This window comes from Carassius carassius, chromosome 45 (genome assembly GCF_963082965.1).
Source record: "Carassius carassius chromosome 45, fCarCar2.1, whole genome shotgun sequence".
In the NCBI taxonomy this organism is placed as follows: Eukaryota; Metazoa; Chordata; class Actinopteri; order Cypriniformes; family Cyprinidae; genus Carassius; species Carassius carassius.
In genome coordinates, this window is record NC_081799.1 from 2,718,318 (window position 1) to 2,735,180 (window position 16,863).

The 16,863-nt window shown below is 37.1% G+C and overlaps 2 protein-coding genes and 1 long non-coding RNA gene across 9 annotated transcripts in view; all 3 read right to left on the bottom strand.

Annotated features, from left to right (window-relative positions):
• LOC132126937 (pro-neuregulin-1, membrane-bound isoform-like) overlaps positions 1–7,564 on the bottom strand; it is a 127,717-nt gene extending 120,153 nt beyond the window's left edge. For 5 of the 6 annotated variants that reach the window (XM_059538557.1, XM_059538554.1, XM_059538553.1 and 2 more), the window contains exon 1: positions 6,949–7,564. In XM_059538557.1, the coding sequence (XP_059394540.1) occupies positions 6,949–7,414 (466 nt within the window). In that variant the 5' untranslated portion in view covers positions 7,415–7,564. The remainder of the gene's footprint in view (positions 1–6,948) is intronic. The other variant, XM_059538560.1, reaches the window with a different exon arrangement.
• Positions 7,565–11,355: 3,791 nt separating this feature from the next.
• LOC132127079 (uncharacterized) lies at positions 11,356–11,950 on the bottom strand. Its single transcript, XR_009427483.1, has 2 exons — positions 11,533–11,950; positions 11,356–11,501 (listed from the first exon to the last, which is right to left on the bottom strand). It is a non-coding gene; the product is annotated as an uncharacterized LOC132127079 (long non-coding RNA).
• Positions 11,951–12,212: 262 nt separating this feature from the next.
• The window catches only part of wrn (WRN RecQ like helicase), a 74,882-nt gene continuing 70,231 nt past the window's right edge, over positions 12,213–16,863 (bottom strand). For both annotated transcript variants that reach the window (XM_059538701.1, XM_059538702.1), the window contains exons 35-36: positions 15,996–16,115; positions 12,213–12,421 (exon numbers count right to left, since the gene is read on the bottom strand). In XM_059538701.1, coding sequence (XP_059394684.1) covers positions 12,308–12,421; positions 15,996–16,115 — 234 coding nt within the window. In that variant the 3' untranslated portion in view covers positions 12,213–12,307. The remainder of the gene's footprint in view (positions 12,422–15,995; positions 16,116–16,863) is intronic.

The following is a 16,863-nucleotide window of genomic DNA, read 5'->3' on the forward strand; positions in this document are numbered from 1 at the left end:
TATATCACAGTAATGAGGCAGCAACATATAAAATAAAAAGACAGAACAAGAAAGGCTATTAACAATCTTTCATTGCACAAAAGTATTATAACATGAAAGACTCCGAAACAGAGAGGCATAAATCTCTTATTCGCATCCCATGTGCAGAATAGTGCGCTTGAAGCAAGACGGAGTCACATAAAAATTCAAAAGCATGAAGGGAAGAGATATTGATGCATAGTGTATATCTGTGTGATGGTTTATTGAGCCTTGTCAGTTACTGTGCACGTGAAGAACAATTCATAGTGCTCACTACTCAAGTGTATTGATCTCTAACAGACACCTGGGTGAAAGTAACATGATTTAGATTTAGAATTAGCTCTCAACTCCAGCAAGATAAAGTAATTTATGCAAAGCCACTGATGTTCATCTATAGATCAAGTATAATAATAGGAACATTATATCATCTTACAAAGTTTTGTCGTCTTGACTCATAACACGCAGATTGAATGCTAAATGGCGCATGACTGACAGCCACAGCGGAAAAGGGTTTACGTGAACTTGAATTTAATGACTTAAATATCCATCTGTACCTCACAATAAACTATGGAATGGTCTCAAAACACTTGAAATATAGTGCACAGAAACTTCATAGTGCTTTTATAATGTTTTTGTGCTTTTCATGGGGCTTAAACACAGAATAATATACGCACAATATCGGATTTGGATCGGTCTCATCTGTCCAATACCCTGATCCAGCAGAAAGTGGCACACCCCTACTCTCATTATACATAAAGGCTTAATGTTACCGAAATGCTATACTCCCTCTAATCATTGTCTCCAATCTTCTAGGGATGCATTAATAAAAAAACTGATGATCACTGACACTCATTGGAACTATGTTGTATTGTAGTAAAAAAAAAAAGCAGGATAAATGAGTTTTAAATTAAGACAACAAAATAAATCCAAATCATGTAAACTGAAATCTGAATCATACAGTATGTAATCCAAAAAAAGAGGATATGGATCAACGGATTATAATACCTTGAATTTCAATCACTTTATCAAGACTAAGTATAGAAATTCTCTAACTGCAGACCTGAAATAATATTTTGCAATAAGAGTTTTTAAATTGTTCTGTCAATGTGATTAATGGTGAAATACATTTGTGACAAATCTCACATATCTGGAAATGAAGACATCTATTGGCTCCCTAAAGGTGTGCATCTGACAATCTGACAATCTTCAACAAAGACATTTTTCACTGGTTAATGTCAAACTAACCACAATGTGTAGCATTTCAAGAGCTCATAATTCCTGGATATTAACCCACACTGACCATTGCTGTCCATTTGTCATAGCAGAGGAATAACATTTATTAACCTTTATACAGAGACCATCAACACAGAAGTGATTTATTGAGACTTCAGGTTTGTTCTGTAAATTTCCATCTAAACAGTCATATCATCAAGACAGATGACACATATTTTTCAGCACAGGCCAGAACAGCAGCTCCACAAATCTTAGAAATGTGGATGCAGCATTTGTCAGGGCCATTAGCATGACTTGGAATGGATACAGCAGTAAAGGCAGATATCTTCCCTTCTCATATGGCTCCCATTCAACTTGCCAAATGAGTAACAAGTTACAACAAATGTCTGAGACAAACTTCCCCATTAAAAATGACTAAACCCACAACAATTATTTGACCTTGTAATGAAAGTTGTGAAAGTTAATGAACGTGTTGGTTCTTCAGCGGTTCTTTGTGGTAGTTGCGGTGCTATATAGCACTGCTAACTGGTTCTTTGGCTTGTAATCATAGGGGAACCAATTTAAGTGCTATATAGCACCTATAAAGAACCTATATTGGTTCTTCAGTGGTTCTTTGGGGTGGTTAAGGTGCTATATAGCACCATCTTTAAAGATACATGTGCTATGTAGCACTTAAAATGGTTCACCTATGATTTCGAGCCAAAGAACCACTTTTTTAGAGTGTGTTTGCTGGAGTGTGCATTGATTTTGCAATATTTAGTTTTGAAAATTGAGAGAATTATTTGAAATATACCATATACACATTACACAAGTACATATGCAGTCATGTATAAGCTAGCCATACAATAAATAAATAAATAGATGCAAGTGTAATTAAATAAAAGTATTTGTCTGGTACTTTTTATTGGATGCTTTTAAAAGGTTTTTATTATTCAGCCCAATAAGAACATATATTTGTATATACTGTAGGCACAATATAGTCACTATAATTAGGTAATTAACACTATTATCACTATAATAAGGTTATTAACAATGCAAGAGATAATAAACTTCCATAATCTGCAAATCGGTTATGTTTCTCCAGTAAATGTTAGCATATGCTCAGAGAATCAAACATAAATGTATAGGCAGTGTATGCTCTTCTATATCAGCTGCGCCACAAGTATAAGATTTTTTACGTATATTTACGCTTTGATTTGAAAGAAAACAGCGCAACCTTGTGCCACGTCTGACTCAGAAGAGTGTACACTCTCTGCGTTCAGCTCATAAACTCCAAAACAGCGCTACGTTGATGATGATGTCATTCATACTTTTCTGGACTTTGACACTGTAACTTACTTGGCAGTCTATGGGACAGTAAAAAACCTCCAGGTTTTCATTCAAAATATCTTAAATTAGATTAAGATAATAAACACACTTGTGTCAATTTTCTAAATGTTTTCTTTTTAAATAGCATTGTGTGTCCTTTTCTTCATTTATGCGGTGAAGTGCTGTATACTTCTTAAGTCTGTTTCTCTCTTATTCCGAGGTCACCGTAGCCACCAGATCCAGTCTGTGTCCAGATCAGAGGGTCACTGCAGTCACCCGGATCCAGTACGTATCCAGACCAGATGGTGGATCATCACCTAGAAAGGACCTCTACATCCCTGTAAGACAGCGGAGACCAGGACAACTAGAGCCCCAGATACAGATCCCGTGTAAAGACCTTGTCTTAGAGGACCACCAGGACAAGACCACAGGAAACAGATGATTCTTCTGCACAATCTGACTTTGCTGCAGCCTGGAATTGAACTACTGGTTTCGTCTGGTCAGAGGAGAACTGGCCCCCCAACTGAGCCTGGTTTCTCCCAAGGTTTTTTTCTCCATTCTGTCACCGATGGAGTTTCGGTTCCTTGCCGCTGTCGCCTCTGGCTTGCTTAGTTGGGGACACTTCATCTACAGCGATATCATTGACTTGATTGCAAATAAATGCACAGACACTATTTAAACTGAACAGAGTTCAATGATGAACTGCCTTTAACTGTCATTATTGACACACTGTTTTCCTAATTAATGTTGTTCAGTTGCTTTGACGCAATGTATTTCGTTTAAAGCGCTAAATAAATAAAGGTGACTTGACTTGACTGTTTAATTAGTCATATGTCTATACATTACGCCTTAGATCTAGGCTTAACAGTTTTTTTAGGGACTGTTTATCTTTGTGGAAGCATAGTGCTTAAAGAGCTAGTAAAATATGTAAACTCAAATCAGTGTGTTGTAGTACTTGTGCAGCTGCTTTCTGTGCGCGTGCATCAGATGTGTGCACTCAGAAAAACGTAGAAGTTTAAACGAATATGGTTTAAAATGCATGATTTCAGTGCGATAGATATGACAATCAAAATCAAACAGTTGTTTTTGGCAGAGATCTGAGACGTGAGCTGTAAAGTCACAGCCCTATTCAGGAAAAGGGGGTGGGGAGCAGCAGCTCATTTGCATTTAAAAATACATGCACGAAAACAGTGTGTTTCTGCTTACACTCGAAACAGGCAATGGAATATAATAAATGTTCTCAAGTGAAATAAACTTCAGCAGATTTCCCATGCTCAGAGAATAGGGAGCAATGAACACTGTGTAGGGACCCTGTCAATTAACATAGTTCATGCATCCAGATCGCTTCTAATGTGCTGGTGATCTGAATCAGGTGTGTTAAGACAGACATGCAAATTATGAAGAGCAAGGGGTTGCCAGGACTGGAATTGAGATCCACTGCTCTAATCTATTGCAGTGGTTCCCAACTTGTTCCTGGAGCCCAACACTGCACGTTATGTCTCCTTTGTCTGACACCACCCATTTCAGTAGTACTAAATAGCTGGTGACCTGGATCAGGTGTGTTTGATTAAGGAGAGTGTTGGGGGCTCCAGGAACATGGTTGGGAACCACTGCCCTGTCATTTCAGAAAATAGTTACAGCAGTGAACATGTCGATTATAAATGCCTCCGAATTGCGTGCACAGTGAGTGGACAGTCAAGTTGAGGTGCTAGGCAAAAGTATAAACTTGGCTTCAGACTAGAGAGTATTTCACTTTTAACTCACCTACCTGTAATTTTGTAATCTTGAAGACCGTGATTAGCTTGTTCAGGTGAGATTGATCAGAGCTGAAATCTGCAGGTCAGTGGATGCACTACATTAATTAAACTACAGAGCAGCATTTCTAGTAAAGTAATAGGCTAAATACATTTGTTCTGAATGTTGCAATTTAATATACAATTTACATTTAATTCATTGTTCAATTTTGTTAAAGCAACTGTAGGTGGCATTACTGAAGCCATAACACAAATACAGACCCAGTTTACTTTTTTTTTTCAGTTTACTGTTTTGTATTCTAATACAAATTTGTCCCATCAAATTAGTAAAATACCACTACACTTACAATTGTAATAAGATAGTAAGCAACACCATAAAACTGCAGGGTGTCACACTTTTGGTTTTCAAGGAGCTCATGTTGAATGTGGGCCATTTGAATGCAGAATAAAGATGGGATTATGGGATAATCTGTGAAAGGACAGAGGATTATGACTGGGCTATCTCTGTAACCCTTCTGAGATACGTGCCCTGACTTAACTTCAGCTCATACTCATCTGCCACAGATCCAGCTCGTGTGCTGTCCTACAAAGAAATTATCTTTAATACACACTCAAAAGTTTATGCAATACAATAAAAACAAAATAAACAAAAAGATGAATAAAAAAACTGTAATGCTTGGCAGACAGCTATTTTAAACATCAATACAATGTGCTAGAAGGTCATTTTTTTCTGTGTTCATCATATATTCCACTTTGTTTCTGCTAAAGCCATGGTTCATTCAGTAATACCTTCTCCTACAGGGAATTGTAAATCAATAAGTTTCAATAAAGAAAATGAATAACATTATTATCTGACACAAGGATGGAATTTGTAGTTCCCTTAGGAGTCAAAGCCTTTAAAATCAATCCATTTCTTTGCCATTATAGAAATTGAAAATGTTTTTGGAAGTGCTTTAAATGTGGTTAAGTATTTAACTAAACATTAATTGATTGTCCTTTTTTAATTATTATTGCAACATTTCTAGCTTACACTAACTGTACTGTATGTCGTGATATTTGATCGCACTCTGAATCTAAATCTCACAAACAAAAAAGACTGTGAATTTTAGTAATGTGTTAAATGTATTAATTTGACATGCTGTTCATTCTTATTAAAAAATTGACTAGATGTTCACAATCTATTTAGAATCCTCAACGTCAAATTCCCATAATGCCAAAGCACAAAAAGGACAGATATCTCAGGTCATGAGGAGAGAAGAGCATTCACTGAAGGACTGGAACAAGAATGATCTTCACTAACCTCATCAGATGGCAACAAACCCAGCACAAGTGGTAATGAAACACACTCGACAGGCATCTGTGTGCAAGTGTAACGTCCAACTCTACTGGAATACTCAAGGCAAACTCAAGCTTTACTAGTTATTTAATCTATTGTACCATTTATGAGTGAGAAAATACAAAGCAACATTGAGCTCATGAACATCTCAAAGCTTCTTATAGCATTACTGCTGCATACAGTCGATGAAGCAATACTTGGAAATTGGAGCATTTCATCTTGCGACTACAACTGATGCCAAATTCAAACAAAGGCAGCTCAATCACAAAGCCAAAATACAAGCTCAGTTTTCTAACACCAACCTTTCACAGACATGCTGATATATTGTTGGTCTCATACTCATTAAATCCAAAACAAATTGATTCACTAATGTGTAGCACTAGAACATTAAGACTTCCGGTGAATATAAATATACATAATAAAAAAAGACTCAAATTGAACTACATACTATGTCCTTGTGTTTATGCATCAAGCAAAATCAGCTTACTGTAGTTAACTAGGTTAGCAGACAAAATATGTCAGTATCAATCATTCATCAAAATACGAATACCTCAACTAACCATTAAACCTCAAGTTCTGTATGTGCACAAAGGTTTTACAAACATTACGTGATGTGAGATGATTCAGAGCTAATCAAAGTGAACCCTTTATGTAGGAGTCCATCAAGCCAAACGTATCCTGGAATGTCTCTAGCTGAAATTATTAGGGTTATCTTTTATGGCAGAGGCAACAAGGTTGAGCAGGAATTTGTGTAATCCAACAGAATCTGGTGATGACATTAGTGGCAATAATCTATGCGGAAATCCTGCCCAAAACACAGATTTAAGTCAATGACAGTCCAGCTTTTAAATAATTATTTAGCATTAAGTAAGCCAAAAAAATATAAATCACTGTTGCGTCCATCTATGATGGTCCTTTCAAACTGTTCAAACAAGTTTAAAGCAACATTGTGTCTGCCTGACATAGAGATCTTCAGAGGATACAAGTCTTTTGAACATCAGATTGAAAAAGTTCAAATGCATGATGTAATGGATGTCTAACACTAAATGCAATGATGCATTATTTAAAGAATATTTGAGTGCGGTGTAAATAGCATCATTCAGCCAAGTTGCCTACTATGACATTAGCATCTGACAGCATCACCGCACTTTTACCTGAGCTCCACTTTAGCACCAAGCTCAACAGAAGACAAAGCAAACAAAACAAAACAACCAAAGTTCTAATCGAGTTCTGTGCTGTGTCACTGAATCGGCTCACACGTGGATATGAACACATGATGAACAACAGTTCAAGTCTTACCGCAGTCCTGACAGAGCACCTGGATCACATCCTTCCTCACGGTGCGCTTGGTCTCCACCGGCGGGAAGACTGCCGTGAACACCGACGTGTCGTTTGTGGCTTCCATAAAGAACACATACCGGATCCCGGTGCTGAGCTGGACACATCTGCCACCTTCAAACCAGACGAGAGACACCACAGAGTCCTTGAGGAGCCCTCCCGCCTTCACCTGCCACACCTGTTGCACCCTGACGCGCACCTGATGCGACGCGTTCACCGGCGACTCGGTCCCGTTCCGCGCGTCCTCCTGGAGCTTCCCCTCAAACACGACCCCCGCGCGGCGAGCCAGCTCCTGCACCGATGCCGCGGGCGGAGAGCAAGCGAGGCTCCCGCTCCGGACCACGCGCGTCCACAGGGACAAACACACGGCCGCTTTACAGAGAGCGGAGACCGAGAGAGAACCGCGTCCCGACGGAATCGCACGCATCCTCCGGCGCGTTTCTTGCGTTCCGCTAGATGAATTAAAGTGGAGCTGAAGAAATGAACCGAGAGGAGCGTGGCTTCTGTTGGCTCCTCAGCTGATCGTATTACAGGAGGCGGGGTGAGATTCCCACCGCGACGCGACGCGACGCGACGCGACAAGACGTTGTCGCGTCGTGTGTGGAATTACCGACATAATTCATACCGTGTTCAATTAAGTGGAAAGGGATTTGAAACTATGTTAAATATGAAAGTCAAAACTAGATTTTACACTCAAAACTCTTTAAAGTAATCTTATACAAAATGTAAAACTCTAACTATAAGCTATTTAAAGTTTTTGGGCAATAGCTTTTAAAACAACAACAAAATTTCAAAGGCAACATTATTTTTATTTTTTTATTAAACGATTGTTGGCCAACAGAAACCAAAATTAAAGTAAAAATGTAGGCTATAACCAGTGTTGGGAAGGTTACTTTGGAAATGCAGGTTACAGATTACAAGTTACCCCTGTTTACAATGTAATAGACCAAGTATTATAACTATTTCAATTACTTTATTAAAGTAATGCAACTGTTTAAATTTGTTTAACCTATTTTTCTAAATGTCTAATGTTCTCAACTGTTAATCATTTACAAATGTGTAAAGCTGGCAGGCTTAACCTTATAGTAGTGCTCAACAGTCCTTCTTTACTTGAATTTATATTAATAATAATAATAATTTTAAAGCACAGCCAACACAAACTTATCACCTTTTTTTATTTTGAGATCGTTCTGAGGATAAATACTGATTTAAAATCATAAGATATAGTTTTATAGCTAAAAGTGTTTTTGAAATAAAATCTTTGCATAGTTATAACAGGAAAAAACACTGGCATCTAACAGTGACTTGGGGAAAAAAGTGAATCTTAATAAATAAAGCATATACATAAAAAATAAATAGATAAAAGCTATTAAATAAGCATGTATCCGGTTCTGCATCCTAAACTCCTGAAACTTTGGTGTCTATATAGAGCAGTTGAAACAATTTGTAAAAGAAGTCAATTAAATCGGTATGTGTCTGAAAAATTCAGATGTAATCTTCTTTGTAACATTTTCATAAGAAACTGTCATTTAATTACACTTTTTTTTCTCAGTAACTAATTTAAAATACGTTATTGTGTTACATGTAACGACTTATAACACAGCTTATAACATAAACACCTGACAGCGATCTGACATTTCTGAAAAAATACTCAAGATTTCAGAAAAGTTTAAATGTAGCACCTTTCACTCCGAATCTCATTTATTTATTTATTTATTATGGCAACTCTTGTCAAAAGTTGTCAGTATTTTACTGTTTCCTTTTTAACAGACATTACAAAAATTATGATAATGGCCCGGTTTCCCAGACAGGGCTTAGACTAAGCCAGGATTAGACCATAGATCAATTAGGACATTTAAGTAATTTTTATAAACATGCTTAGAAAAAAACATTACCGATGTGCATCTTAAAACTAAAAAGGCACTGATATATTTTTAAGATCAGTCAGTGCAAGTTTATTTCAGTGGAAACAGCTCAGACTTACATTTTAGTCTAGGACTAGTCTTAAGCCCTGTCTGTGAAACCAGGGGATTGAATTTTAGAAAAATTATGAATGTGAAAGAGAAAACAGCTATTTGCGTAACTGGACACTTGACTCTAAACCTTACAGTTACTGATGTACAAAACCTTGAGACAGCTTCCCTGCTTGACAAGTAGCCCCTGACTCCTCTATATTCAGCTGGAACACGTATTTGGATGTGGCCAAGCTCGTCTGATCCAAAATTACCTTCTGTGAACTCCTAATGGCTCTGCCTAGTGAGTTCCCAAAAATGCCGACTTGATGTCAGAACTAAAAGCTCTTTAAAACGCACTGCACATACTGTATGTTTATCTGCACCCTCCTTGCGTACAATTTCACATGACAAATTATTACAATCTCAAAGATTAGACACAGAACTTAAAGAGCATGTATAATGGTAAAAGGCCATGCAACAAAAATGTGTCAAAAATTTTGACTCCAAAATGTACTTCCAGTGAACTGAAGCACATACGCCAGACTTTGGACAGGAACAATTCATTGTTTCTCAGTCACGGTTTGTTTGCTGGAACTGTGTTTCAATTCAGCAAGCTTACAGATCTTCTTCAAAATGCCTGACATAGCTTTTAGCACCAATTAGTGCTAGAAACTAGTTAGGAAGTATTAGTTTTAAATGTTTACAGGCACTTCTAGCCTAAAATGGCTGAGCAGAAGATGGTTGGGCAGGGTGAAATTGTCTCTTTGGTCTCTTGGAGGCCTTTCTGGCTCTCTATCCCTGCTGACAACCCATAGTACTTCAGAACACATCTACTTCACCAAGCAAGAGTAAGTACAGTAAAGCAGTAGACGTGAGGATGTGAGTGAAGCTCAATCACCTGTCCCGAGTGCAGACACGACAGGACAGAGAAGTTCTGTATTTTTCAGGTAAAGCATACTCATCAGTCTAAGTGAATTTGATTCAAACATTGATGGTTCTTGTTGATTATATGATGTAATGAGCAGTTTAGAACTGGTCCATATTACATTTAGTCATTTAGCAGAATCTTTTATCCAAAGCAATTTAAAAATGAGGCCAATAGAAGCAATCAAAACCAACAGAAGAGCAATAATATGTAAGTGCTGTGACAAGTCTCAGTTAGCCTAATGCAGTACAAGTTTTTAGATATAATAATTAAAAAGAAAACAAGTAGAATAAAACAAGAATAGAGAATGCTAATGTTAGAAGACTATTTTAATAATAAATGTAAAAAGAAATTGCATTAAAACAGTTTCTTCTGCATAATATTTATTATTAGGAACAAGAAAACTAAAGGGTCAAAATCCAGTTTTTTTTTTTTTTTTTTTTTATCAGTTTAAATTTTAACTGAGGGTGTAGCTTTTTGTTTCTTAGTAATGTACCCTTGTAAATTTTCCAGGACTACAATAATGAGACTGATGGACCCATACTGTGAAATAGTGGTTCAGTGAGGATGAGCATTCATTTTCATGTATAAATTGTCCTGAGATTGACCCTATTGAGTCTTTAGGATGTGCAGGAGTCGACTTTACAGTGTGGATCGACTCTCCCATTGTCTATACAAGCTCACGGCCAAAAATGAACACAACCCTTGATGGAAATAAATGTTGCAATAATGCATAGCATGATTGAAACCATGCCTCTTTTTTTGACAGGCAGTGTATATAACTTCTGATCACATTTTCACAATAAATGTTCAGAGGTGCACTCAACCAGTATATTTTTAACATTTATACACTTGGCAGGTGCTTTTATTCTGAGCCATTACATGCTGTTAGCTACAGTAAATCAAGGCTTGATTGTTATAAGCATTGGAAATGTAACTATATTATAGTCAGCTCTTTAAAGTCCCATGAAAAGTTTTTTCCCCTTCCTGTTTTTTGGGCAAACACAATTTATTTTTCACATAGGGCCAGGCAGGTTTGGACAGCTTTTTTCCCCTAATAAATGATATCAACATTTAAAAACTGCATTTTGTATTTACTCACATTTTGTTCATATTAAAATTTGTTTGATAATCTCAATATTTTAAGTGTAAGAAATATGCAAAAAAAAAAAAAAAAAAAAAAACACTAATGGGGCAAAAAAACTTTCACAGCACTGTAAAAAAAAGTACAGTATATATGTGCAAATTTATATATATATATATATCCTGATTTTCTGTAAAATTGCTTTGAAAGATTGTTTTTTAAAAAGTGCTGCACAAATAATATGACTTCAGATAATCAGATTAGAGCAGGAGCACTAATAAAGCCTTTGCAGTTGGTAGGAAAGTTTGTAGTTTTATCTGTAATGAACCTTTTAGTATGTATGAAATGTTAGTGTACATTAAATCCTTCAGATCTGTTTTGGATCATGACTCACGGCACTCAGATGCAGATAGTTATAAACCTTTAATTATTTGATTATTATTGTTACATCTGTATAAAACAACAATTTACACTGGTTAGGAAGGGCTACAGACTCAAAATTATTCAGTTGTGCTTCATTGTGGCACAACTAAAGCTGGACAGAGGTAAACTCAGAGATGAAGTGCTCAGGAGAAGACAACATCCTGCCAAAGCCAGACTGACAGGTTTTGGGGAAGATGATGATGACAGAGAATGGTGTAAGGGACAGAAATCTGGCATGCTTTAAGGCTCTGTTGTTATTGTGGGTATTTAGCACAATAACAATGTGAACTTTTACACGACTGGCACACAAATACTGCTCTGTGAATGTGGTGCACTCAGTTACAGCAAGAAGAAGTAATATAAACATATAGCATAAGTCAAATAAAAATAGCTGAGTCACTGTGAACACAAATAATCAACTGAAATTGCATCAATACTGTATTAACTACAGGGTTTTTTTTCTTTTACATATTAAAGAATTTGTTCCTAGGCAATAAACATTCTGAAATATCAAAATCATATCATCTCGGGTCAATTATTTAATATTTTTACACTCAGGAATGAACTAATCCAAGAAAGTCCTTTTGAGGTCTGGGAGTTGCACAGGATTCTGGGAGGAGTGTTTCCATTAAGACAGGTGGAAGTCCGTATAGTGTAAAGCTCCAGGCCACTCATGAAAGCAGAAACATGATATGTGCACATCGAGAAAGATTCCCTAACTAGTGTGTGAGACGGTAAGAAATCTGAAAAATAGCTAAAGGAGTTCAATCTGGCGGCAGACCACAAGCTGCTGACAACAGGAGCCTTGAGAACAAATATAGAAAACATTCTCGTAGAATTAGCTCATATCTGTATTTAGGACCATCAACACAAATAAATTGTTTTAAATATTGTACAAAATATCAAAATGTAGACTACACAGCCTAATAAGAATCAAATGAAAAGTCCTTTCTTTTTTTTGGTTTTCTTCTCAGTCGTAGCAGGCACTGAAGTGCTTGGTCCTTCAGCCCAATCAGGCAGTTTTCTCTTTGTAGGCCTACTCTCAATCTGTGGAGAAGCAGAGATTCAGCCTGTAGTTAGTTTCACTCTAAAGACATTGTGGGATTGTTTTTAAGAAAGCTGACATATATCAGCAAGAGCTTTTTAGCAAATATTTAGCACATTTTCAGTCTCCTCCACTGGGCATTTCATAAGACGTGAGATAAAAATAAACGGTAGTTTGGGGACCAATTCTCACTATTAACTAACTGCTTATTAGCATGCATATTACTTATAAAGCACATATTAATGCCTTATTCTGCACGATCATATTCTAAAATCCTTAATCACTTAATTTAACCTTACTAAGTAATTTTGAGTTTAATGAGGCAAGTCATGTTTAATAGTGAGAACTGCTCTCCAAACTTAAGTGTGACCAAATAAACATATGCACAATCATAAAACATTATGTAACCATATGCATCAAAATTTAATATTGCGATTTGATTTGCAAAGTCAAGCTTTTTCAAATTATGGTTTCCATTAAAACAATTACAAAATGACTTCTTGTAGTGTGTTTTGGGCATTATTCCTATAGGATTTACTGTTGTTCTATTGTTTCCCATCTGTCAGATTACATCCCACCAATAGAATCCATCAAATACCAGTAGACACCGTTATAGTTTACACTGAAGCCTAATATAATTCCCATTATAAACTTAAATCAATACAATTTTGTATTGTGTTTTGAGAAGGATTCAATAGTTTTTTTGTTTTGTTTTTTTTTAGCAGGGAATATTATAATTGTATTACTACTTTTACAGAATTTACTTAATTATTGAATTTCACAGGAAAGATTATTTTGTGTAAATAAAGAACTGTATTACTTTAGTAAAGTTTTACACAGGTTACATAGGCTGATTTATTCATTTTTAAGTATTTGGCATTTTAAGAACGAGTGGAAAATGTGCTGAATGTTTCATTTCATCCAAGTGAATTTAGCAAAGCAGTTAGACTGAATTTACACTTGTTTTAACAGCGGCGCCAGGAGCGAGTGTGCGTCAAGTCTCATCCATACTACGAGACAGGCTGCGTATGTGCGGCAAGTTTAAATGGTTCCTCCGTGAGACGCGCCAGTGAGGAGCGAGGATGAGAAGCATTCAGAGACACAGGCTGTATGTGCGCTCTTCTGAAATCTTGCGAACATGCATTATAACCTTCTATCAAATTAGAATCTGTTGGGGAGATAAAATGTGCAAGATAACGTTCATGTACTAATAAAAACATACGAATATTTATTTTATTCTACAGTAATAAAAGCAGAACCCATAAGGGAGCTCTTGATATGTGTTGTGACACAGCTCTTGTAAATTAACGTTACCTTTTTTGCTTGGTGTCTGTCATTTCGAAGCCAAGTAATCTCATATTACATAAGTTTTTATTTAGTATTAATTTGCCTAACTATCAACCCTGCAGACGCCATAATCACACACACACACACACACACAAGCATATGCTCTGGAACAGAGTAATAACGCGTCCAAAAGGCGATTGCGATTCGATTTAGATGAATCACACAGCCCTACTTATGAGTACATTTTTTCAAAACCAGTTTTTTCTTTAAGTAATTTTGATTTCATGTGAATTTCATCCAAATGGCATAGCACTTCAACTGTCCAGACAGTTCAGGACTCATGCTTCTAGACCAACTAGTGCTGGCTTATAGCCACATGACTGAGAATATCCTGAGTGTGAAGTTTTACACGACGCAGACAGCTGCATCAACAAAGGGAAAACCCCGCACTGCCCACCATCGGATTAACATCCATCACAATTCTTCTTAAGCCTTTTCTGCATCCCTCCAAACTCCATTTCCTCCCAGCCAGCTCTTCTTATCTGCCTATCAGCAATCTGTTCAGTCTTCATGCTAAATCATTTGTGCGACTCAAGAGTGGGCAAGGGAACATCAGGAGGGAGGGTGTTTAGAGATGCCCTAATGATCTCATATTGATCTACAGGCTTGTGTCACTGCAGGACAAAAGCGCCATGATGGACGTGCGTCTCAAAAAAGCTTCTATCACCATTAATCTCCACATTAACAGGTCAGAGAGATGCACGCTAGACAGTTGTGGCAGGAAATTACTGGAAAAGACCTTATAACTGGAAAGACAACATTATACAATACATTAGTCTTTATAAATAGCAGTATTATTACATTGTGTTAATAATATTTATAATTTAATTTCACCTCATTCTCTATTGTTTTTAGAAACAGAGAACAATCTTGACCATAAAAACAACTCCATCCTGTCACACCTCCTGGAGATCAGACGTGAAGCGCAGTGACACAGGTCACAACCTTATGACCTTAATGGCTTTGTGCTTACAAGGGGAGGTATCGGGTAATAGCCCATGTCAAAGGTCAAGCGGAGGTTAAAGACAGTTGGCTCACACTAAAGCAGCGCACAGCGCTCATCACTTCAGGGGGGGCCGTCTGATGTTCAATCGTTCTAGCAGACAGGGTTACATCTAAACCAAGGGTCGGGATTCAGATTACAGCCTAAAAATCTCCTTGTTTACATCATGTGATTAGCTGTGTCTGAAGGTGGCACATTAATCGAAAACAGTTGAACCATGTGTCACAATGATACTTGCACAGTGTTCAGAATGTACTGAACACTCATAAAGATCAAGAGTTACATTTCTGATAATTCTACTATTTTTACTACTAATTCACTTTTTTTTTTTTTTTTTTTGCAGTTTTTTAATTATTATGAAAGTCCATTGCTCACTGGCTCTGCATACACATACAGACACAAATAATAGGTCACAGGAGGGGGGTTGCTCCCAATCAAATTATTTAGGCTAAGCATCAGCATTCACAAACCCCTGTCCACCGTTATTTTTAATAGAAAAGAATGCAACAAGCTTGTAATCATGACTTTATAAGTTGGAAACAGAAATTTTCCGATAGCACATGAAGACAGCAGAGAAGCGCTCTAACTCAACATAGTGGAGTGAATATCGTTTTACAGATCTATGGCTTTTGCTGAGAAAAATTCATGCAATCATGCAGCATGTCTCAAAAGATCTGCACTCCGGTGCGGTTAGCGCTCACACCGCGCTCTGGCCACCTCTTCCAGCCAAGCCAGGGACTGCTAAACAGAGCGATCACACTAGTCAAACCAACCAGGCTTTGGGGCTCAAACGAGCTCTGGCACGGTTAAGATTGCCTAGTGTGAGCACCCCCCTAATTATCCTCCCCATCCCGCACACAGGAGTCTCTACCCGCACATCAAGTGTTGTCCCGCGCCTCACTCTGCTGCGATGGGTGCCGCGATCGTGCAGGTCTCTAATAGGAAGGTGCCTGTTATAATGTTATGATCGAGGCTCTGGACTCTGAGCATAACTATTTCAATATATGTTAAAGTGTAACGACTATGATGCAAAGCTAAATTTTCAGCATCATTACCACATGATCTTCAGAAATGTCATTGTAACTTTTGATCAATTTCATGTGTCCATGAAGTAATAATTACTAACTCCAAACTTTAAACAGCAGTGTATTATTCTTTGAATTATGTGTTTGAGTACATTACTCATTAGTCCAGTTCTTTATAGGCTCAGCAAGAACACATTGTACCTTTACAGGTGAATCGCTGAAGAGATCTTGCGTGTCTTTATCCAGTTCATCCTGGTTCCAGGAGGCCAGATCCATTCCACTGCTCTGAGGAACAGGGTCACATGACTTCAGACAGGAATCCTGTACACAACAACAGAGGAACACAACACACAACACTGATCAACCTTTAGAGCCGCAGTCAGAAAATAAACAACAGACAGCGTATGAACATTTATGGCACAAAGTATACATGCATTATCACATACTTCACATGTTGATCCCAGCACAGACCAGACAATAATAATAATAATAATAAAGTAAATTCTATCCTTGGGTCTCAATTCAAGCTTGTAAAAGTTAAAGCGTAAACACAGACGTTATAACAATAAGTAAAACATACTTAACTTTTGTGATACTGGTGTTCCCATCATGCACTGAGGCATGAATAATTAATAAGGTAGAGTTTTTTCAGCTGTACTTACACTGTTTTATCATTGCTTTTGTTGTTAGGTTTAGTAGCTTGAGAGTTTGTTACATGACACATTTATACTCAAAAATGAACCACAGAATGTTACATCATCGTGTACGGTGTACCAAGTATTAAAGTGTCTGTGTTCAGACGAGTGCCGCATTACTAATTATGTATACATGGTGTCTAAATGCTATCTATTGTATTATTTACTTAGATGTTTCTAAGTCACATACACTTTAAAAGCGTGGTTTAATTAGGTGCTATATTAAGTCAAATCAAAGTGTTGCCGGTAGATCAGAATGAATCTAAATTAAAGATTAGTGATGCATCACAAGCCTGTCCGCACATGCACCCATTTCAGAAACAATGTGTGCACATATGCAGATAAACTCACTGTGTAATTGGCATTTTGAGACG